Here is a 24,288-nt window from a genome sequence, read left to right as displayed (position 1 = left end):
GTTAATTAATTCGCCGGGGTAGCTAGTTATACATGTGAAAGTGAATTTGTTTGTTACTTTACAGGGCCTTTTACAGTTTTACTAATCACTTTGAAATTTGGTATTTCATATAAAATGCGGGATGAAGGAGGATATTGTCTAGTTTATATCCCGGTCAATAAACATATCCCGGTCACGCGGACAAAGTCGAGGGTAAAAGCTAGTTATTAAATAAATAAATAAATAATCAGCAATATAAGTGGGTGCACGATGTGATTTAAAAATTCCTAATTACGTTGGCTTTTAAGATAACAAAATTAGAAAAACCACAAACAAATGAACGTGTTTTAGTTGCACGTTAACCGATAACTACCTATGATAACAACTGGAAGTTTCGAAACCAGTCGCGTAAGTAATAAAAACATTTCAATAAAGATAGTGGAACGACGCAAGAGTATATTGGATAACATTATACAGTCCATACAATAATAACATGCATTTATTCCTTTTCCTTCACACCATGCCTGTAATGTCAAGGTATATTAAGCTTCGACGCCAATAGCTTAACGGGCTTCCAAATCATTGTTAATGCTCAACATTTCGACAAATATGCAAAGAGTAACGCAATATTTATTGACACGGAAATCAAAACAGCAACTGTTGTGTCAAATATTTAGAATTATAGATAGATAGATACTCTTTATTGGTTCCTCTAAAAGAATATAATAGTAAACTTATTATAGATTATACAAATAATTACAAGAGATGGTCACAGTGAGAAAACAATGGGCGGCCTTATCGCTAAGAGCGATTTCTTCCAGGCAACCTTTGGATGGAGGGAGTAATTATAAACATGTCGAATGATATTATATTATCAACATCTGCATGTATTTATACGCATATTTTACAAATAAATAAATCTTGAATCTTGAAACAGAATTATCACTCAAAAATTATTCAGTGCTTCGTCGGTGTATACCGATAGTGCGGGCGGGGTTACCATTCGTTTGTCACCCATTAAAAAAAGAGAAAAAAACGGTATACGCTGACAGAGCACCAGTGAATGATATTAGGTGAGATGGAATAGCAGATTGTTTTTTTTTTTTTAATGGGTGAAAGTGTAATGGTAACCCTGCTCGCGCTATCGGTATAATTTTCTTTTTCGTTCTTAAATAAATCCTGCAGGTTAACACTTAGTTACACTAATAACTTCAGTGTTACCAGCAGTCGTAATGCCGACTGTGAATGCACAGAGTACGAGGGGATTGAGTGCGAATAATCAGCTTGCACAGCTGTTTGGCAACAACGCTGCGCCAGCAGGTGGACTAACACCTTGTCCATGGAATTATTTACATTACAATTATTAAGGCAATTGTAGGAAGCGTGTCTGTCTTACTATAAACACACCGCATAAATTACCTCATAGTAATAAATATTAAGCAAGCTGAAGTGGCAATGGGCTGGTCACATAGCTAGAAGAACCGACAACCGATAGGGAAGAAAGGTTCTTGAGTGGCGACCACATACGGGTGAACGTAATGTAGGATGATCCCTCACTAGATGGAGTGACGACCTGAAATGCGTTGCAGGGAGTCAGTGGATGCAGGCGGATGAAGACCGTTCTTTATGGTAGTCTATGGGGGAGGCTGATAGGCTAAAAATGAATAAATATTATTTATTCTCAAGAAAATTACTTACTTTGCGACTAATCTAGGATAACTTTCTTCAATAAACAGAATGCAAAATAATTACAGACATACTGAGAGTATACTGTGTATATCCAGAGCGCTAACGGGGGATACCATTTCATTATTACCAATTAAAAAAACCACCTGCGCTGTCAGTATACGCTGGCCTACCTATGATAAATGCTAGGCGAGATGACAAGGCAGGTTAGTTGGCCCATCGTGATGAATACACCTGGAATTAAGCACGATGGCTCTAATTATGTCGGCCTATCGTATCATATTTTAATGGCCTTTAGAGTTTAAATAAATAAATAAATATGGCTTCCGGAATGAGGACCACGTGCAAGTCGACTTGACAGGATATCTTGCTACCAATGGGACCGACAGTCCGCATAACAAACAATCCCTTCTCGCAAAATTTCCAACCATTCATCTTAACCAGCTGTTTTCGTTTTGGCCAATTTATCCCTTCCAACCTGTATGTCTATGTATGTTGCCATTTTGAATAATATTTAGCAAACTTTAACATTACCAGGTAGATATATTATATAGCAAAGGTATAGAGATTATATTATAACTTAAGCTTTTTTCGAAAATGACATATTATCCTATTTTGCCCTGTACAGAAGGAAGAACGGAAATTCAGGAACGGAATATTTTCAATAAAAAAGAAACTTTTCTTACTTAATGTTTCATTAACAAATTACTGGCAATAACTGTTTACATATGTTGAACTAGTGTGATGTATATCGTTACACTGCAAGTTACTATAGACGTTGTCGACTTGCTCAAATTTAAATGAAAATGTTATAAAGTAACATGAACATGTATTGGTGGTGAACATTTCCATTTACACACATTTTAGTTTTGACATATGTACGTAAGTATGTACATTATAACAACAAACACTTGTTGAACTAAGACATCAGCCAATTACAAAGTTAAATATACAAAACGAACCTTACACTATTTTTACAATTTACCAAACTCACTCCGTGAAGTTTTTAATAAGCTTAAACATAATTAATACATTTTTATGCAGTTTTTATCTGCACAGAGTATGTCTAATTCCACTCGAGTACTCTTACTGCGCTACTGTATTACATACACTCCTTGGATATGATATACAATTCGAATTGAAAACAAATGTTTAATTACTGTATTATGTTTCGACATAATACAGTAAATAGAGATTTGTTTTTATGTACATTGTATACAAAACCAATAAATAATAATAAAATGGAGCACTTGTATATTACGGTCACTGGTGATATAAACAAAAGGCGGCCGATTACATACAAGTTGCGTGCGGGCTTCATTACAAACTCATAACACTGGCTTCTACAACAATACATGTCGCAAAACATGTTATTTATTAAAAACTTACAAACAAAACAATATATTTCATAGATGTATCATGGCAGGTATGAAACTTGATATGAACGCACAATATATGTACACATATAGTGCACTTTCTAGGCAATTTGGAATGGCAACCGAGCCGTCGGCCCGCCCGCTACCCACGCCACGTGGTAACCGGCGGCTGCGATCACTACTATTGCCTTCGATACGGCCACCAAGTACAGCTGCAGCCGCACAAATACCAGTAAAGATACCGAGTTTCCATGGTGGCGATATACTTGTTATGGGTTTGTAATAACACTACTTGATCAATATGAACATCGTAGCATGTATGCTTATTGTAAAATAAAAGCTATAAGTAACTAAACAAGTAATATGAGTTATAAATTTATAAAGACTAGACTATGTTACTATGAATTGTAATTCGCACTTGCGGCGTTGTGATGTCTATTCCGATATACATGCTAATGTTTACAGATACTACCTAAAACATAATAAGAAGTACAAATTAGCCCACATATTTATAAAAAAACAAAAAAATATTAATAAATATACTCTAAAGAGAATCGGTTCTACCGTGAGAATGACCGATTTTTAGTTACACGTGAAAGAAAAATAATAGTAGGTACTTCAAGTACTGAAAACAAAAATTTACAAATATCTCAAAAATAAAACTAACGGTACTTAAAGAACTAAAAGTGAGAATTTACATATTTTAAAAATAAAATTAACGGTATTTAAACGCCTACAAAAAAAAAAAAAGGATTTACAATTAGGTAAATAAAAAATTATCGGACCTGACGCCTTGTTGTTACTTCAGTAGTAACTGCTTTACAATGCATAATTTTTGGGAATTATTTTAATGCATTAACAACTAAATCTAATTTTTTACACCAAATTAAAAAAATAATAAATAATATGGTGTTTATTACAATGCACTGCAAATAGTTTGTTCAGTATTGGCAGTACAATCGAGCCGTTGTTCCTAGTACATGTTCCTAGCACCATGCAATTGAAAGGCCTGCCCTTCAGGACAGATCTCAACCCTCCTCCCATTTGTTCTCACTAATAACTAATACTTAAATATACAACTAAAGTTTTTAAAATAAATATTCCGCTTCCTGTAAGCCTAAGTAAAAATTTACACGTGACAATAAAATATATTCCAACGCAAATAATATAAACAAATTACTTGTATAGGAATGTAATCTCTTCCATCGAGTAGCGTTCCAGTGTACAGACACCAATGCACAATCACTTTGGTTCAATCTTCGACAACATAAAATTCAACGATTTCATGTTATTAATGCTAACACATATGTCGTTGACATCTTAAATAAGCCTAAACTATGCATACTATATACATGCATAATATTTACAAATATCCTGCGCACTACACATGAGCGCTATTCTTAAATCAAACAATTTGACTGTTTTATTCTCTACTGAAATAAACAAAATGATGCGCTAATTGGAAACAATAGGTGAATTGATAGTTTTTACAAATACACATGGAAATTATAACTACGTGTATTAACAAAGGTTGAGCAGTTCGGTGCGTTAATAACAAAAAGATATCCAACAATTTAACAATTATTAATTATTTGATGGTCGCTACTACTTGTATAGTATAGTATTACATAGGCCTCCTCCTTGGGGGGTGTCGCCACAGTTGCCAAGCTTGTTAGGCGGGTTGTCAACCGTAGTTAGGCTTTGGTCATGTTTTTAGAGGGACATTGTTGGCCATCCGTCGAGCGTTCTGTTAGTTGCCTGTTACAACACCCATAGCACGGATGGGGATGGCCCATTGTATTCCAGGAGCACGCGGCGAACTTGTACAGTATAAACAAATATTCTCGTCTTGCGCGCGGGGGGGGGGGGGGGGTTTCAACTTCCATACATTCGTTCGGTAGGGTTGGTACAATCCAATGCTTTTGAATTGTAAAATGGGTCTTTGATGTTTTGTACATTTTTAACCAACGAGTTCAATTTTTATATCACATTATACATTATACATTATATAAATAGAGTAATTACGTTTTATTCTGGGTATCGTTTTTTAGGTTTTCCGATTTATAAAACGTATAATTTTGGGGTTTCAAAAAAAAAATGGTGGGTGCCAATATTTTAAAATTTGGAGTACGTTTTGGAGTGTGTTAGTAAGCAAGTTTGGCCGAGCTTTGTCGAGTTATTGTCACATTTATTTTCATACAACTTCAATACGGTAAGATTAAAATGAAACTTAGCCACTTTAATTTTAATCACGTCGTATTGAAGCGGCAGCGCGGAGGATTCCGCCGGAGGAGTGAGGCGCCTGAGCGACTAGCGCGCGCGCCTACACCTCCACATATAAATGTATGAAAACAAAAAAATCTATTGTTATAAAACATTAATTTACTCGTTTGTATAACTGTACAAAAGTTTGACCAAACTTGGACGTATTTGACCGACCATATTGGAACAAAGTGGTAAAACTACATGAGACTCAATTTAAATGATCAAATTGTACTAAATTTGGCCAATTTGAAACAAAATTAGCCTAATTATACCAAGCTCGATTTAAGTGATCAAACTTAGCCCAATGGGGGGAAAGGGATTGTTAGTAATTGGGTCAAATAGCCCTATTACTAGCAATATGCCCTGTCAGGTCGACCTCCACGTGGTTCCCCCTAGAAACCATCGTGACTAATTCTAGTTTAATTCGTCAGGATGGGCTAACTGACCTACTTTCATCTTCATCTGTCATCCCTCACTGGTGCCCCGCCAGTGTATACCAATAACGCAGATGGGGTTACCATAACATTATAACCCATTAAAAAAAAAACAGCCCAATTCAGCCAAATTTAACACAATTTAATCTAACTTAGACAAACTATAAAATATTTTATATACACTATTGGGACTTATACAGCGCGTTGCAAGTAAATAGTATTTACATGCCTGGTACTATTCTGAGCTGCTTAACGCGACTAGACTCGACACTCCACTGAATTAGTCGAGTTGAGTGGAGTCCAAAAATGAGGAAACAGGAATACACAATATTAGTTCCAATAAAATGTGACAACCCTAGCGAAGTATTGAAGAGAGTAAATAGAAAGATTTAATGCAATTATTTTCGCCGTTTGGTCCCAGAATAGAATGAGCCACCCTGTCCTTTCCCTTGAAGGTCGTAAGAGGTGACTAAGGGAACTCAATGATCGAAGGATGAGCAGCTACGTCTCTCTGAACACATCATCAGGGCTTAACTGCGGTTGCCAACCAGTCTGGTAAGCGTGTAGCGTGTCAACTACCGGCAAGACCTCCCAATCGGGTAGGTCTGTGTTGAGCAGTGAACAGGTGCTGACAGCTGATATAATGATCCAGTTCTCTATAAGCTTTGAGTTCACCTTGTACGAGTCGCGTGCTAGCTAGTGATGCTGCTCGACTCTCTGACATAATGTATATAGTTAAAACTGAATACTATTCAAATAACAAAAACCATTTAGAATTCTTAAAAAATATATTTAAAGCTTAAATTGTATGAGGCTCAACGCTAACACATTTAATACACTCAAACTACCTACTGTTCCAGTAAAAGCGTGCCTGTTTTCACTTTTGCAGGCAAATAATAATAAAAAATAAAAAAACTAAAAATCTAGACTGTGTCTAGGAAAAAGTGCAGTAAGTAAATATAATATACAACTAAACTTTTCAGAAGTTTATCGATTGTGATCGTCGTGAATGGTTTACAACATTATTATGACAATGCATAAACGTTGGCGTGAATAATGAAAGTATCCAGCCATACAACTATGTAAGTTAAAAAAAAAATCTAAGACTAAATAACAAAATAAGTTAAGATAACATAAGCGACTTCCTTCCTATTAAATGCATGCCTACTATTTATAAGCACGCACCGTTACATATATCATTTTATCAAACGATATACACGCACGCGAGTTTTATGTATGTACTTATTATATCGTACATATTGGTTATATATATGTAGTAGTAGTAGTAGATTCATAGAAACAAGTGACAAAATATTGTAGTTCAAAAGTAGTGTTACTTTTGGTTGCGCAGCGTTGCTTGTTGACCACGCGGAAGGTCACTTGAGGTAGCTGCGGTACAGCATCGCCGAGTGAGCAGTCTCCTGCTCTTGTTCCATGAGGAACACCATGTCGCGATGGTTGATTCGCTTTAGTCGCGTCCTGAGGGCCAGGTGGCTGCGGCCAGCCTAAACGAATAGTGAGAACTCCATCAGATAATAAATATAATAATAATAATAAAGCTTAACTTATCAATAATTCATTACATTGTATTACAGCTGTAATAACTACACTAGAGAGAGATTCCTATATTGACGTTACGAGATAAATACACACAGAGAAAGAGTATATATTGCCTTAGATTTATTATATTATTGTCTTTTGGCCACAACAGAATATCAATGTTTTGCTCTTTTGAATTCAAAGCAATAAACTGAGTTGTGACCATTTTGTGTTACTGTGGCACATTCACGAAAAATTATGTAACCACTTTTATGTACTTTATTTTTTTTTTATTTATTTTTTTTTTTTTTATACAAAATTAAGATTAAATTCGTGTCCAAGACTTCACATTAAACCTTAGTATTTACTAGACAAACGGAACAGTTAACTATTGGCTGGTAGAGAATGATATCAGGCATTAAGTCCGTCCTGTACACATATTTTAATATGTAGAATAGTATAAGTAAATAAGTTATTAATCTTGAGGTACTGGTACTGCATAATAATTATTATTATATTGTTTGTTCACGATATAATATGCTCTCCAATACTTACAAATCCGCCCGCCGAGTGGCCAGCGCTACTGGACGCCGTGTCACCAGCACCGCTGGGCCCTTCTAGGCGGGGCTTTTTGCGCGGCCCGATGGCCTGCAGGGCCGTGAGATTCGCTTCGCGCTGTCTCATCTCCTCCAACTCGGCGCGCTGCATCTCTTTGGCCTATCACAAGATAATATAAGAATTAAACATATATAATAACATTATTGACTGTCTGTACTGTATATTATATGAAATTGGAGACATGGGTATATTACATCCTAACTTAACACAGGATAATTGTGACAGGACATTGATGTATGCGGACAAAGCCGCGGGGTAAAACTAGTAATATATATAAAAATATTGAAATGAGTGTGAACAATGTTGAACTGTATATACCTTCGCCTTCAGTTTAGCTTGCTCGGGGTCCTCGTTCTTGGAACGGGACTTGGCCGCCCGCAGCAATATCTCCCGCTCCGAGTCCTCGCGCCGCTTCTTGTCCACGCGATCCAACTCCTCAAGGAATTTGAGTTGCCCCTTTATATCTTGTGTCACCTCATAACGCGAGTCAGTCTGTAACAAACATTTATACTTTGTAACACTGAGACCAGGCCATCTTACTATATCATACAAACATACAATATTTATTTAATCAAATTATATTTAGTAATTAAGATACTGATTGATTGTGCCCATTGATTAAATAAAAAAAAAAACAACAAAATTTTAGGATGTATTTGATAAAATCTGACCTGAAATAAACAATGCCTAGGTGAACATATAGAATATTGTTTATTGCTGGAAATATCTTATTTTAATACATTAAAAATAATTTTAAGATTTAAATGAAACTTGGAGGATTGCCAGTTATTTCGTTAAATCATCACGCTACAACTAGGATGAATTTAAATGAAATTTGGTGTGATGATGACTCGGTACACGGGGTAACTTTATACCATGATCATTTTTACTATAATAAAATATGTCATTGCTATGGTAAAATACAATAATTCGCATTGATAAGCCACATCGCGAGCACGGCTAATTCATTAGAACACAGATAGGGGCCATAGGAAATAGGTAGTGTTTTTATGTATTGTGACATTCAACATTCATATTGTTGACTTCAGGCGACAGTTACCACATTTCATCAGGTGGGCCGTCAGCTTGTTTCCTGTTTTGAGTATCATAATTAATCCCTCATCTATCATCACATGCTAATACTACTTCCATTTACAAAAATAAAATTTCTGAATTCACCTGATATTCAGAAAGTATTTTTCAAATCAACAAATTAATTCGGAAATGCATAATTTCGCACCAGCGGAAGGAATAACATTACAGCTTTGTCATACATGTATCACAAATAATATTGTTTACATAAATTCGCAGAAGCTTCGCGCTTATTGCGAGGACTTTGCGGACTACAGGCAAGACCTGTGCAAACAGTCGGCAGTGTTGATGAAGTGTTACCTTTATGATGAGGTCTATCCGATGCTGCGCTACGACGGCTAGCTTCTCGACGACGTTCTTGAGTCGTTCGTGGACGGCGTGGCTGACGAGGCCCGCCACCTCCGGGGACGGCTCCTCGAGACCGTGCCGCGTGGTCGCCGCCTTCACACGCGCTTGCATCAGGCTCATCGGGACCAAGTACTCGTCTTTGCATGATCTGTTCAATAATATACAATAATATAAACCAACTGGACACAATATTTTTCATTTATACATTCAAATAGAAATAAACTTGTACTATAGCTGTTACTAGACAATGAAGGAAATGCCTACTTTTCAAGTTATATTTTATACGACTTGATCATTGTAAATACTTATGTGCTTAATATATTTTTTTTTTAATTTTTATTTCAGCCGTTAACTGTCCACTGCTGAACATAAGCCTACCCCATAAGAGGAGATTTGCCAGTAGTTGCCACGTTTGACAGACAGGTTGACAACCGTAATTAGGCTTTTAGAGATATTTTAAGAGAGATGCTGCTGCCCATACTCCACTCTCCACACTTACGGGAAAGGACAGGGCAACCCATTCTGTGCCAGGACCACATGGCAATATTGTAAAGTTGTAATTGGTTATAAGTAATAAAAATAACAAATAAATAAATATACATATTATATATAGAAACGATGTTTCAGTCATCATCTCTATGATGATGTCCGTTCTTACCTGATCTGCGTACCAATGAGCTCAGTGGAGCCCAATATTCTTTGACTCTCCTCCGCCAAGTTGACGCCTCCCATGGCGGCGACATCATTGATATCATCATCGCCGGCCATCTTGTCGTCGACAAACGGCTGCGACGCGTACTGCATAGACTTCTTCTCTTTATCTTTAAGGAGCGATTTGCCCGGCGTGAGCACGGTGGACAGCGCTGCGACCGCGGGCCGCGGGAAGTTCGCTTTGCTGTTCACCGTCATGGATTTGTTGCCGCTAACTTTGCCCAAATTGATCTTAGGGTGGAAAGGCACATTTTGCAGCACCGCTATACCGCTGCTCGATTTCGGCTTCTGCTGTACGAACATAATTGGTTTATTGTACAAATGACGATATCAGTTGTGATCGTGTTCGTAAACAACCATGCATACTATATCACTTTGAGCATGCATCGCTAGAAAGACAACAAAACAATAGTTACAATTGTCTCTCTATATCGTAAACAAGCTTTCCCCTGGTAAAAAAAAATAATGTATTTACATACAATTCTATATTTTTTGTATATACAAAACTTCTAAGAATCTATATTTTTAGCCGACTTCAAAAAGGAGGAGGTTCTATGTTTTGGACTGTATATTGTACAGAATCGATTTAAAAATATTCTTTCAGAATTCTCTGTCGTATATATGTATAAATTGACAAATTATTTTTTGAAACAACACCGTCGACGATAAGATTGATCGTTAACCCGCCTCGTGAGCCATAGCCATAAACAGGGAGAGAAAATGTCGCGATACGTTCTATATACACACAACTATAGCAGCGAAACAGTAGCTAATTCCAATATGTACGACATTCAATAATCATTCTAAAATAATAAACCAAAGAGACACAATATCAAGAAGCCAACAGCAATTACAATATAAGAATAACATTTACGAAAGTAAGAACATTCCAAACTAGAGTTAAACAACATCTAAGAACAGGGACTTCGTATTGTTTAGAACCATTCCAAATCACAGATATCCGTTGTGAACGAGACGTGGCAGTTTATTTTATCAACAAACAAAAAAACATTAGTCACAATGAGGCTATTTTACATTGTAAATACTCCACTGGGCTGCATCATTAGTAAGTTAGTGAGTCATTCATTGGACAAAGTTCACCGTTTAGTTATTACTCAAGGGACAACATACAACATTTGACGAGCAGTGTCCACAGTGGAGACATTCTGCCCGCCAGCTGTCGGCGTTAGGTTGCTATTGATCTGTCGCGAAATCTCGTAATGGAACGCCAAACAGTGCGTGTGCAAACGGCGCTGGCTGAGAGTGCAGCGGCCGTATGCGGGTGAATGATTCGAAACAAACGTAAGCGAGCGCCGGGAATGCGGTGTGAACAAACCTGCGCGGCGGCCGCCTGCGCCGCCACCACGTTAATAGGCTTTGAGGTGGACCCTAGCGAGGGCGTGAGCGTTACCGGGAGCACCGGCGGCAGGAGCGGCGTGAGCGTCGGGCTCGAGCCGTCCTCCTCGCTCGGCTGACGTCACAACATCACCAACTTAGTATCGCAAGTACACACACCAAGTGCACCGTGCACCGTGCACCGTGCACCACGCACCGGGCGAACGCGTGTTAGCCGCGCGGTGGCACGCCCCGTTTTCACAAACAGCAATTTCAGTGGAAACTTATCATCATCTATAATTAGAGTGAGGGCGAGCCGCGGCCCCGGCCCCGGCACCGGCACCGGCCCCGGCACCGGTTGCATTGGAATATAAAACAAGTTAGCGGCTGATGGAATGATACAAACTGCGGCCACTACTTTGCATTGACGGCGAAACAAACTTGGGGTCAGCAAAGCAAAACAATTGAATTTCGGTAATTAAGGTTGAGGTTGAACGAATTTAAACACAGCGCCTGCTCACGACGTATAAAACGAGAGAGAGAGAAAGCAATGGATCAGTAAAGTATCGCAGTCAGCCGTCCAGGATCACATACGGAATTGACTAACCTATACTAATGGTGGTAGTGTGCAGTTCTATATATCGAATATTACAGAGCTATGAGTATGCACGCTAGTGTAAATATTACGCGCGCGGCGGCAGGGAATAAGCCACAAATTAACATTAGGTTTTCCCGATCCGATGGCTAAATGCAATAAACGTGATCAATCATATATAATACATTCACTTCCGTGATAATAAGTCTCGTATTTAAATTAACAATTAATAGAACCTAATGATCACAAACAGATGTACGTATCTTCAACATATACTCAAAATTATTTTTTGGATGAATTTATAAAAATTTACAGTCCGTTTGAGTCCGTTACAGGCGCTAAAACTGCTGGCACGGAATAATGATTCGTACAGTCCACGTGGTGGTCCACGTTATAAAATAATCAACCAAACGACGACGTTGGAATCTCATCATGGTGTACAAGTTCAAATTAATGGGGATCAATTAATGTGCAGCAATTTGATATACGCACAAATTGCTCGTAAGGGAACGTCTCTATTTGATAATATAAGAGATACCTAGAAGGAAACAACGCTAGTGGACATTTTTCTTTTTCACTTTTCTTTTATTGTCGACACGTCGATTTTAAATTATTTTACAACACAGTCACCGCGACTTCGCCGGGAAGCTGGCTGAATTCAAAAATATCTGACGGCATTTTATGGCATTAGCAACTAAACTCTTGGAGTGGAGCTATCTCGACTTTGTATTTAATGTCTGCTCTAATGTAAAATTGCACTAACAAAACAATAAATGCGAGATAATTTGTGAACACAGTTTATTATATAATTCATGTTATTTAATAAGCACTTATTGGTTAGTGAGAGGTGTGACAGCAAAACTTACCAATTGCACGTTCGACGTGGCGATTACCTGCTGCGTGGGCGCTGGAATGTTCGAGAAAGCCACGTGCGGTGCAGGAGGATTGATTCCTTCGATCACTAGCTCCTTTGTGACAAGGGACTGCCTTAGTAGTGGCAGACTCCTCTGTAAATAATGCATTCATCATATAAAAACTAATACAAATTGAATATTCAAACAATTTACAATAAAAATAATCAATATGTATAAATACAACTGGTCGTTTGTAAATCAAAAATCTACATACCAAACCTTACAAATGCATATGCACAATATGAATCGATACCTTTAGGAAGCCAATGAGGCAGGGTTGCGGGCTTGCGTTCAAAAGCCGTTCTAAGCGGTTGCAAAATTCCTCTGGTTCCACTTGAGCGTCTATTAACTCTTGAATGAGATTCCTTACATTTTGTTCCACTGACTTTGGCTCTTTACTAGATAGATCTAACAGGTTAGCTAGGAAGTTCCTGCACTTCTCCTTAGTATTGTCCGATGGTTTCTAGTGAAAAGAAGAATAATCACAATTTACTCCTTTAATGTACTCGTACTACTATAAAAAGAAAATGAGTAAATACAAAGATTAATTTAGAAATGGTTGTTAGAGAGGTAGTTAATTTATTATAAATAGTTTAATATGGACGGACCACCGGCCCATAATGCATGAAATTTAAATTATTAAATGTATCAACGAAATGAAGCTGATGCTGCTTTTGTTAAGTAGGCATTTGATGGCCGTTGTAAACTCACTTGTGTGGTGACGGTGGGCGGCTGAGGGGGCGGCGTCGCGGGCGCCACCACTGTGGGCGACGGAGCGACCACAGGCGCGGCCACGGGCGCCGCGGGCATCTGACCCGCCATCTGGCCGGGCGCCGGCACGCTTGTCGACACCGTCGCTACGCCCGGGTGCTGCAACGAGACGACCACTCATGTACTGTCACTAAAGCCCGCATGCTAATATCTGTATCATGTTGCAAATGAAATGTACATAAATTACAAGCGGACATTCTCAAGCTTAGAGGGAAATGGGAAGAAAACTGTTAAATGTCTATCTACAAAATGTCACATTATGTTAGGCACACTACTCCCCGACTATGAATGGGGTTGGCGAGAGGCAGCAAAACATTATTACCAGTAGTGCTTCCAATGTTAGTGTTCACAAGTACGATACACAGTGATACAGAAGAATATTTAATCTTACACAAGGTAATTACCTCAGGACATGCACCTCCACCATTTTGCACATGCATGATTGATCAATTGAAATTGGACAAGCAACTACAACACTATCAACGGTGGGAACTGTTTAAGAATGAAGCCATTGTCCAATTCCTGTGTTTGCAGGTGATTAGCAGAGTGGCTGTGCCTACTTACTGCTGGCACGGTCGAGAGCCGAATGGTCTGAGCCTGCGGCGCCGTAAGAGTGTTGGCCGCGGGCGCGGGACCCACCCTCAGCAACTGGTATTGACCATTTTCAGTCTTTAACAACAAATGACCCTGCTGCCCTGGTTGAAGACTTTGTAGAGTTTGCAGCGTTATCTAAAAATGAACGCCTCATTTCAATTCCACTGAACGAACAGACAGTTCCAATATGTTTGCTATTAAGTGACTGTTTTATATTATGAAAATAAAATGGTTCCGACATTAAAATATTGGAAAGAATGATTCTAAAGCAGGTCATTTGTTAGATATTACACAGTCAGTGAAGTCCAATGTTAACATAAAAATGAAAGTGCAGCAGTGTGAGAGCCGGGAACTAGTTATGAATTTTCATCTCCTGTGAATTCCTGTGTTGAAGGTTAGCATGGTACAAGCATGTGTTGTTCAATAAGTAAGCCCAAATAGCATTGAAAAGTGAACATTTTTTGCACTGATCTTTATTAATATGGTATATTAGTAATAATCAGGAGTGCAGAGTGTGACTCTTGTAATTATAAATGTCAAGCCACATTGTAACCATTGAAACAATGAGCAAGTGGATTCACCTTCCTTAATAGCTAATATTATTATATTTACATTTGCCTATGCTATACACTGAAGAGTAACATACAGACAAAGTAAACAGTGTGTGTCTATTTACTTTGCATCACTTATTAGCAGATACAGTGACAGTAAATAACAATGCATGAGCCATATGTGATGCCAGTGATATGCATCCCATTGATATTGAATGCAATATAATGCCCATACATGCACCATGAACATAAATGATCAGATTATAGAAGTCTTTGAATAGAAACTGCACATCTTCAGGCCATTCAGGGAAAGAAGTATAAAGCTGATATATTATCAATCAATAGATATCAGATATTTCGGTTACAATATTTTTAAAGAGAAAAGTCGGCGGCCAAAAGTTACAATAACTAAACAAGTAGTACAGTTACATCTGAAATACCTAGTATGTTTTAAACCATAAAAAAAATGAATTATCATAAATAATCATGACTTTATTACAACTGATAGAGATCCCACCCTATAGCTGACCCCGACTTCCTCAAATTGAAGAATAGACACCCTATATTAATGATGAGTGATGCATGTGATTAGTGACAATAATTATGAACATTTTAAAATAAAATGTACAATTTAAAGATACTCACCCCAGGGGCAGCAGCTCTGGCTCCAACAACTTGTGGAGCACCAATGACGACCCGAGGCGATACAGTGGCCACTGACTTCTGTGCAGCCACTGTGGGGGCCCCTGCCCTCATGTTTAATATCTGAACATTGGGAATGATCGCAGATTGTGCAGTGCCCAGGTTTTGTGTAGTGACCACGACGTTTTGTCCTCCTGGCTTGTTCAATGTCATCACATTAGGTAGAGATGCTGGCAGGCTCGAATTCACCGACATTGGTACTGTGACCATGCCAGGTTGCATTCCAACTTGGCCCGCCGACGTGCCTTGTTTTATCACCAATGGATTCTGCATGGTGATTGTTTTGTTTACAGACTGAGGGATGATAGTGTTACCAGGCACTGTATGAATAATTTGATTTTGCGACGCCGCCAATCCAATACACCCGGTCGTCAACGTCTGGGTGGGAAAAGTAACACGATTATTAGAGTTGGGCAAGTTCTGAGATTGGGAATAGAGAACTTTTAGCGGCTCTCCAGAATTTGACACAGCTCCAGTAAGCGCTTGAGACACAAAAGTGGACGGCGCGGACGCTAGAACATTACTAAAGGATGCATTGTTGTTTGTAGCAGGTGAGTGAAGGCCAGTTACGATTCCTCCATTATTACTTTGGTCCGTGTTATATTTTTGTACACCAATAATAGAACTTGCACTAGACGTTATGTTAGAAAGCTGACTTGGAATCACATTCACTATATTATTATGCAAAGAGGCGGACGGAACGGACGTAACTAATTGGTTTTCAAGTGAGCCAACGATGGCGTTCACCGCGTTCTCGTCAACGTCTGTAGACAAAGCTTGTTCTAAAAACTCGGTTGACGCCATTTTATACAAATCGGCGGATATAGATAAGGTTTTCAGAAACCGGTGTGATGGAACAAATTTTGAAATCCATATTAAAAGCTCTTTAAAATATTAATACTGATAAATAATGAAAAATATTAATAACAGGCCTAAAAAGTGGTCTTGTATATTTATTTTATATTTTTTTATCTACACAATTATAAAAATGAACAATTGTTTACAAATAAGTTATTATTTCATTTATGGCAACAATTCGTAACTGTCAATTTGTTAATGATTAATGTAGCCTTGGACAAGGTATAGAATATAGAAATTTTACTTATCTACCTAAGGATACCTAGCAAGCACATTTGACACTTGCGGAGACTAAACGTCAAAACTCAGATTATATTGCCACTGTTCCAATTAACAATAACTTCTACACAGAATGAGAATACTAATACTATATATATACATATATACTATACAGAATGATAATATTTTAAATAGTCGTAAAATATTAAGTATTTAGTTTTTTATATATTAAATCAAGAAATTGTAAAGTTAATAGATTTATGATTTTGTTTTATTGTTTATATATATTTATATTTTTTACGTCTTACATCAATATATTGCTAACCGTATTGTAAACACGAAATAGACAATTACTTATTATTATTATTTATATTACAATAAGTAACTTTTTGTATTGGGTCATAGTTGAGGTTAAAAACCGACCGCACAACTAAATTTGTTTTTGTAGGTTTTTTGATAATAATGGTGCAAGTTTGAAACTGTTAAAGATGTTCTTTAGCAACTTTTGTTTTTTTTTTTTTATTGTATTAAAAAATAAATTAATATTAACACTAAAATTATTGCAGCTGAATTTAAGAAAAAAGCTATTGTAAACCGTGACCAAACTCGTAATTACAACCATATGTAGTCAAAAATATTGTATTTGAACACAGACTTGCTTAAACCAGGCCTGTGGTCAAAGACTATAATAATAATAAAGCCCTTTTATTTCGAATTCGCTATAATTTTTACTGGAAAACATATTTTCCAGTTTTATTTACTATAATATGTCTTGTAATTCGGCATGCCTCTTGGCATAGGCCTCATCCATCCCTCTCCACTGAGCTCTATCTTCTGCTATTCTAATCCAGTAAGGCTCCAAGGTATGATAGATTTCATCTATCCATCTTTCTTTCGGGAGCCCCGTTCTTCCAGTGTCCTTTATTAGGTATCATAAGGTTACTAGTTTGCTCTATTTGTCAATTTTGCGACGTAGCATATGTTCTGTCCAACCCCATTTTAAATGCTCTGTACAGGTTATTATATCTGTAACTTTAGTTTTTCTTCTTGTTTCAGAATTTCTGATTTTATCACTAAGTCTGGTGTCCAATATGCTCATTACCATTGCTCTTTGTGGATAGTCTTTCTTTTTGCTTGTGTGTTAGAGCAAATGATTTGCAACCATATGTAATGCAAGTATTGAAAGTCTTTTACTTGGTATGCATGCTTGGATTTTTGTTCTTCATTTTTCTTTTAGGGGCCAGTATTTTTTCCATCTGCAAGCTATTCTTTTATTTATTTTCTTGGACATAAAGTTCTCAGGAGACATAATCTGACCTAGGTAAACATATTTTTTCACATATATTGACTTCTGTGGAGTTTGTCATTAATGTTCTTTTAATTGGATTAATTATTATTCCTACAGCTCTGCTTTTTTCTGCTAAGGTTTTTATCATGTCTTTTAGTTTATTAGTGTATCTCTTATAATAGGACAATATCATCAACGAATCTCCAATGGTTAAGGCGGCGACCATTGATATTGATACCGTATTTTCCCAATCTAATCCTCTAAATATGCTTTTTAGCACAGCATTAAATAATCTAGGAGAGAGCGGATCTCCTTAACTTATTTCTCTATTTATAGGAGAGAGATCTCCTTTTGTTTCTAATTTAATGAGACTATTCTAATTTATGATCCTTTGTAGATGGATTAAATTATTTGTATATAGGCCTCATCCTCTCCTTCTTCTTCTTTACTCAGCAAGATAAATTTGTGGTTTAGGCTATCAAAAGCCTTGGGATAATCAATAAAGCATATATATAAAGGCTTCTGGTATTTGTTATATTTTCCAAGATTAGCTTGATTGTGTAGATATGGTCTATTGTGCTAAACTTTTTCCCAAATTTCGCCTGTTTCGCCATGTTTTCTAGCATTACTTTTAACTTTATACACATTTGAAATGAGACTTATTGGTCTATAATTGCCGATGTTATCCTTATTTCCCTTTTTATGGAAATGAATAATATGAGATTTGCTCCGTTACTTTGGAATGGTGTCAGTTGTAAAAACATCATTGAATAACTTGGTTAGAATTAGACTAATTTCTTTTGAAGGTTACTATATCTTAAACTGAACACAGGGATGTCAATATTTTAATATAAACAAAGAAATGTACACAAAAGAAGATAATTATGATAGATAAACACTATAAGATACCTAAACACTAAGAGAATTGTCACATGAATGCCAAGTTTTCCCAATAAGACCTCTCAATCAGATATATTTTTTTTAAAATATTAGCACATCAATGTAATACTAGAGTCAATTTTGATTATCATTGCCTCTTCATATCACGTGCAGACAATATAAAATACCTTTAAATATAAAATTATATAAATTTCGAAAACTGCTTATTTTGCACTTGCACAATCCATTATTGGTTTTTGTATAACTGTATGGAGAGTTTCTAATAAAACGTTAATGCTAAGATTGAAAAGAGCTCATCTAGCGATATAAAAAAATAGATTTTAAACCATACTACCAACAAAAGATCTGTTTATATTATAAGAATAAATAGGAAAATAAATAGCGTAAGAAAGTTATTTGTACTGACGTCCATATTATGGAAATATAAATTCCTTCCATATGATTCCTCATTACTTCAAAACAGAATAATTACTTATAAAGTTTGTAAAATTGATAAATGTCGGCTAACTATAGTGAAACCGTCATTATAAGTACATGAGTAACAAGTTATATAATAATATAAATATGTTATTAACATTCTATCCATTTTCTTTACGTAATTGCAAAATGAAATTGATTAATTGGTTAATGACTCTCGAATATAATGATGTAGAGTAATCGATCAAGGTTTATTGATTAAATTTAAATATGCATATTATATGCACACTCTCACACACACATATGCACGCGCACGCACACACACACACACAATAGTAAAATGTCCACGTTAGTTAGGAAATGTAAGAGTTTAACCATCGATATGGGTAATGTACTTACCTTGGGAGGTGGCATAGTTGAAAAAAATATTCAAACTTGTTAAATATACTAGTAGCACAAATAACAGTTTAGCACAAAGTATGAAAACAATATACTAACAGTAAGAATGAATAAAAAATTTTGCGTACACGATAACCGAGACGGAGAGCTAAGTGAGACTACGAGAGACTAAAAGAGACAAGTGACCACTAAGAGAACTCTCACACAAATGTCGGACTCGAACTACTGATAATGGCGAGCATTTATAACTGTGGCAAAGCGCATTCGACACAATGGATTTAAAGACGTAGTGGGGAGTTGTCAACACGCTACGTAAGACCAAAGAATGATATTAAGGGGCACGGGCGATGCAGAATTAGTACATGTAGGCTTATTGTCTGGCTCTGTAGAGGGAAATTATTTTTACGTATACAAAGATCAAAAAAGTATAAAAGGTTAGTAGGAGTAGGATTACAATTTAGATAAAGTTGAAATTTTTAATAAATTAAGCAGCAAACTGTCGCATATTAAGAAATTTAGGTTAATTTTTACCGCTTAAAGCTCTTATATATCTACTTATAGTGACATTAAAGGTCAAATCTGCGCATTCATCTTTATTTCGTAATATTATCTTAATGTCTCGATGAATTTTATAAATTGAAATGAAATGCCTATGCCTTGGTCCATTTAATTGTAACAAATATAATCAACTTTTACATGGGACTTTTTTAACCACATTTTCACTTTTTCGTGTATTTCTACAAATATTTTCTTTTATATAAACTTTATTCTGATAATTACAAACAATAAAAAAATAAATAACCAAATAGATGCAGCTCTTCTAAAGTAATACACTAACATTTTTTTCGGCAATTTATTATAATTTTTATATATATTTTATTTCTGATTATTTTGTTTATAAATAATTATTTATAATATGTATTGTATTTCGATGGTATGTTTAATTTATGATTAAAACTACTAAATTGATAATTGCTAACTAAAATAGCAACACAGTGCTGATGTAAAAAGTTGAGCTTGTGGCATCTGTATTTATGTCTATATAATATACTTAGCTATATAATATTTCTCTATCTATTTAAAAAAACTTGTTAGATTTTGTACTGATTTGTGTCGTAATTTATTTGTTTTGCAAAATCATCATACTTGCTAGTGATTTGATTTTTTATTTAAGATTCATTTAGAAGAGAGAATAATATTTTTTATTACTAAAAAATGATGAAGTACTGCTAGGTTAGTAAATTACATTTTTAACTACAATATGAAATCGTAAGTGGATTTACTTTAATTAATTTAGGTATGTGTGTTTATAATTCTGTAATCTATAAAGTACATTTGGCACGCGAATATAAAATGGATTTGGCTACAGCATATATTACTAGAACAATATGAATCTTTTTGTTTGTATTGTTTTTTTTTTGTAATTTCATAAAGGGGCGTTACAAAACCTTGTTATGGAATGGCTAATAGAATCATTTGACATGACTATTTTGAGTGTAGTACAACTAGCAATCTAAATAAAGGAGCAAATAAAAATAGATGAATCACTTTTATCAATACACATTAGGATCTATCAGTTTTCATGGATCAGACAGATACCTATGTAAAAGTCAGAAAGATTTCTTTATTTCGCTAACGTACTGTCATATTCTTTATGAACCGTAATATAATATTCGTATTATTATCAAATTTGTATTATTTAAAGTAAATTGTTATATTGTTTTTGTGGATAAAAAAGCATGGAAGTAATATTTATGTACTCATAACATTCCTAATAATCACTTATGTAAAGTACATGAAACAAATGCTGTATGTTTTCCCAGTGAGCAAATTTTGATGTTCCAAGCAAATAAAACAGTTGACTTTGTAAAAAAAGTAAACATTTTGGTATGTTAATACATAATTATTTATTTTATGATTCCATATTATAATGACTTCATAAACTGCTCCTTGAGAAAAGAATGCGCCTAATTTATAATGTCTAAATAAAATAAATATATATACAATAAATAGTGAAAATATAAGTACTAATGTCATAATAGTAAAATGGAATAATAGGTTAATACAAAAATAACAGCACATAGTTATGCCCTTGGCATGGCCGGGCATGCCTTGGCAGGCCCATGCGTACCCCTAAAACTATTTTTAACCGAGATGCACTAAATGTAAAATAAAGTAGATAATGAAATTAGAATTTAAATTAGTAGGTAGGTTAGGTAGGCTTATTTTACTTTTGTTTACTTTGTAAAATACTTTTATGTAAATTCCAAATTGCTTACTACCATATGTGTGAATGTAGATAGTGAGTGTTAATGACATGTCATTAATGCATATATAATTACCTATCATTTAGTAAGTAAAGATTCCTAATTTGGTCCCTAATACATAATTGTATTGCATTTACAAATAAGTGATGTAGCTGTTATTTAAGTTAATGATTATGTTATCTCAGCTGTACTTACTTGTTATTAAATGTAAATTATAATTTACAGTAAATTTTGGGTATAAAACTCATGAAGAAATTGTAATTTTGTTGTTATATCTGGAATGTTGTTACAGGCAAAAGTGTCTAGGAGCCATACTTGTTCAAAATTTTACTACACACAGTTAATACTTAAAATATCAGGTTGGAACTGAACCATAAATTTAATTTCGAAATGTACACACTTACCTTACTGTCTATAAACAAAGGATAGGGTAAGGTTTTGTTATTAATGCGGATTACCAGTCTCATTGCTAGCAATATACCCTATCAGGTCGATCTCTGTGTGATCCCCCCTGGAAACCATCCTGTTGAATTCTAGGTATATTCATCATGATGGGCTAACTGACCTGCCTTTTAATTCTCACCTATCATCTCTCACTGGTGCCCAGGCAACATATATCGTTAGCGCTGGAGGGGTGACCACTCTATTGTCATCTATTAAAAAAAAATAAAGGTAAAGGTCACCACAATGCTGACCATATGTGGGATATGAACAAAAGATAATAAAGATCTTTGTGTTTTTGGCGGTTGACTTTGATTGAAATGCCTGAATGGGATATCTAAGAGTTTGTTACAAATGATTAATTAAAAACAGTTGCTACACCTCAACTTGGCATTACATCCAAAGTTGCTGTAGCTATGACTAAAGTCATAATAAATGAAATACACTGTGTATTAATTGAAATAGCCTACCCTATGTATTTAACTTAATCTATTTAAGCCTTTATTTACTTTATGTACTTAATAAATATTAAAATTGTATCAATTAATTGTAATGTGTGAGCCCCTCGAAGTAATCCAATATTATAATATTTTGTTTCAGTTTAGGCTGCCATGGAACGGTTCCCACTCAAGTCATCTGTACCCAAAATGGGCACCACATATCAGTCGGTCTACAAGAAAGTAAGTTTAAACTTTTTAATTAATTCTTTTGTTAGGATGGCTGTTACTTTTGTAACCCTTCATCTTGTAGTGTCACTTGATAGTGATTATTTGTATTTTTAACCCTAAAAAATCATAAAAACTAATAAGAAACAATTTTTTTGGCATGGAAAAGCTGGTAGTAATATCATAAACTGAGAAAATATTTGTTAGACATTTACAATATCCCTTAAATATATTCATGATACTAGATTAACACATAAATTGATATATATTCATGAGATTTGAAACACATTACTGCGTACAAGATAATAAAACCAGATTTCAAAAATATTAACTCCCTTATTCATAAAAACAAAAAGTTCCTACAAACCTATTTTAACTATTACAGTGTTTTGTATATATTGTGAAATTATAAATAATAAAAAAAAATCAAAAAAGCAAATTAATCAAATTAAAGCAATTAGCACTAATTGCTTAATTTCATTAATTTGCAAAATTTGATTAATTTAAAAAAAGACAAAACACTTTAATAGTTTTAATAGTATTATGAGAGGTATAACATTTTTATGAATAAGTTTAAAATCAAAATAATACATTTTATTACTCTTCCTCATATTTGATTATATCACCAACATCATCATAACTGTGTACTCTATAAAATTAAAAACGAAAAAGAAATTGGTGTATTTTTGCCAATTCATCATGCCAGCTACATGCAGGTACTAGTGTAATAGCACTGGTAGGAATATTCCACTAGTCTGTAAAGATTTATCTAGGTGCACCTGCATTAATGGATAAATATTATTACATAATGTTGAATAGCAATATTTTAAATCCAACAAAACTGGGAGGAAGGGATTGTTAGTAACGGGAATCTAACAGCTCCATTGCTAACAATATACTCCATCATGGCGACCTCCACGTGGTTCCTCGTGGAAACCATCTTGTTTAATTCTTATGAAATTCGTCACGAGGCGCTTACTGACCTGCATCCAACCTCGCCTATCATCACCTCACTGGTGCCCTACCATCTAAAATAAACGAAAAATGCCACGTAACATTGTATATAACATGATGTTACTGCCATTTGATGCCATGGACGCCATATTGTGCACACGAAAAAATTAAATAAATCAAGAATTCTAGCAAAAATTTGTTAATATTTTTGCGAAGCAAGTTCATTACATATTATGTACAAATATAAAATATATTTAAATGTACATACCTTCACGAATTCCAATTGGAAGGTGTAGCTCATGGTTTTAAAATTACTAAAGTGCGTTACGTTACGAGGACAAAACACTACTGGCAGCCATTACCACGTCAG

The 24,288-nt window shown here is 35.4% G+C and overlaps 2 protein-coding genes across 9 annotated transcripts in view; one reads left to right on the top strand and one right to left on the bottom strand.

Annotated features, from left to right (window-relative positions):
- Positions 1-2,342: 2,342 nt before the first annotated feature.
- LOC113519479 (transcription initiation factor TFIID subunit 4) lies at positions 2,343-24,272 on the bottom strand. Of its 6 annotated transcripts, XM_052896486.1 has the most exons (12): positions 24,187-24,272; positions 15,454-15,888; positions 14,228-14,392; positions 13,604-13,762; positions 13,146-13,355; positions 12,845-12,985; positions 11,385-11,519; positions 9,996-10,339; positions 9,290-9,485; positions 8,216-8,389; positions 7,835-7,996; positions 2,343-7,245 (listed from the first exon to the last, which is right to left on the bottom strand). In XM_052896486.1, exons 1-12 carry the CDS (start codon positions 24,217-24,219, stop codon positions 7,117-7,119), a joined length of 2,283 nt encoding a protein of 760 aa, XP_052752446.1. In that variant the 5' UTR covers positions 24,220-24,272; the 3' UTR covers positions 2,343-7,116. The 6 variants fall into 6 exon arrangements, with proteins under 6 accessions (XP_052752446.1, XP_052752443.1, XP_052752444.1 ...); XM_052896483.1 differs by lacking the exon at positions 24,187-24,272 and having other exon boundaries at positions 15,454-16,332; XM_052896484.1 differs by lacking the exon at positions 24,187-24,272 and having other exon boundaries at positions 9,996-10,336; positions 15,454-16,332.
- Positions 20,625-24,288, top strand: part of LOC113517957 (H(+)/Cl(-) exchange transporter 5) — a 30,320-nt gene continuing 26,656 nt past the window's right edge. Inside the window, exons 1-2 of one of the 3 annotated variants that reach the window (XM_052896489.1) lie at positions 20,625-20,824; positions 22,905-22,979. In XM_052896489.1, the coding sequence (XP_052752449.1) occupies positions 22,911-22,979 (69 nt within the window). In that variant the 5' untranslated portion in view covers positions 20,625-20,824; positions 22,905-22,910. Of the gene's footprint in view, positions 20,825-22,899; positions 22,980-24,288 lie in introns of all 3 variants that reach the window. The other 2 variants (XM_052896488.1, XM_052896490.1) reach the window with 2 other exon arrangements.

This window comes from Galleria mellonella, unplaced genomic scaffold, assembly GCF_026898425.1.
Source record: "Galleria mellonella isolate WM207_F2 unplaced genomic scaffold, CSIRO_AGI_GalMel_v1 utg33, whole genome shotgun sequence".
Taxonomy (NCBI): domain Eukaryota; kingdom Metazoa; phylum Arthropoda; class Insecta; order Lepidoptera; family Pyralidae; genus Galleria; species Galleria mellonella.
This window is presented reverse-complemented; position numbering and strand designations above follow the sequence as displayed.

Excerpts from the sequence above, each read along its gene's own strand:
- LOC113519479 (XM_052896483.1), bottom strand. The coding sequence starts at position 16,314 with ATGGCGTCAACCGAGTTTTTAGAACAAGCTTTGTCTACAGACGTTGAC. Across the intron at positions 13,763-14,227 it reads GGCTCTCGACCGTGCCAGCA|CACCCGGGCGTAGCGACGGT; the intron begins GTAAGTAGGCAC and ends GTCTCGTTGCAG. Across the intron at positions 7,246-7,834 it reads GCCACTCGGCGGGCGGATTT|GCTGGCCGCAGCCACCTGGC; the intron begins GTAAGTATTGGA and ends CTATTCGTTTAG.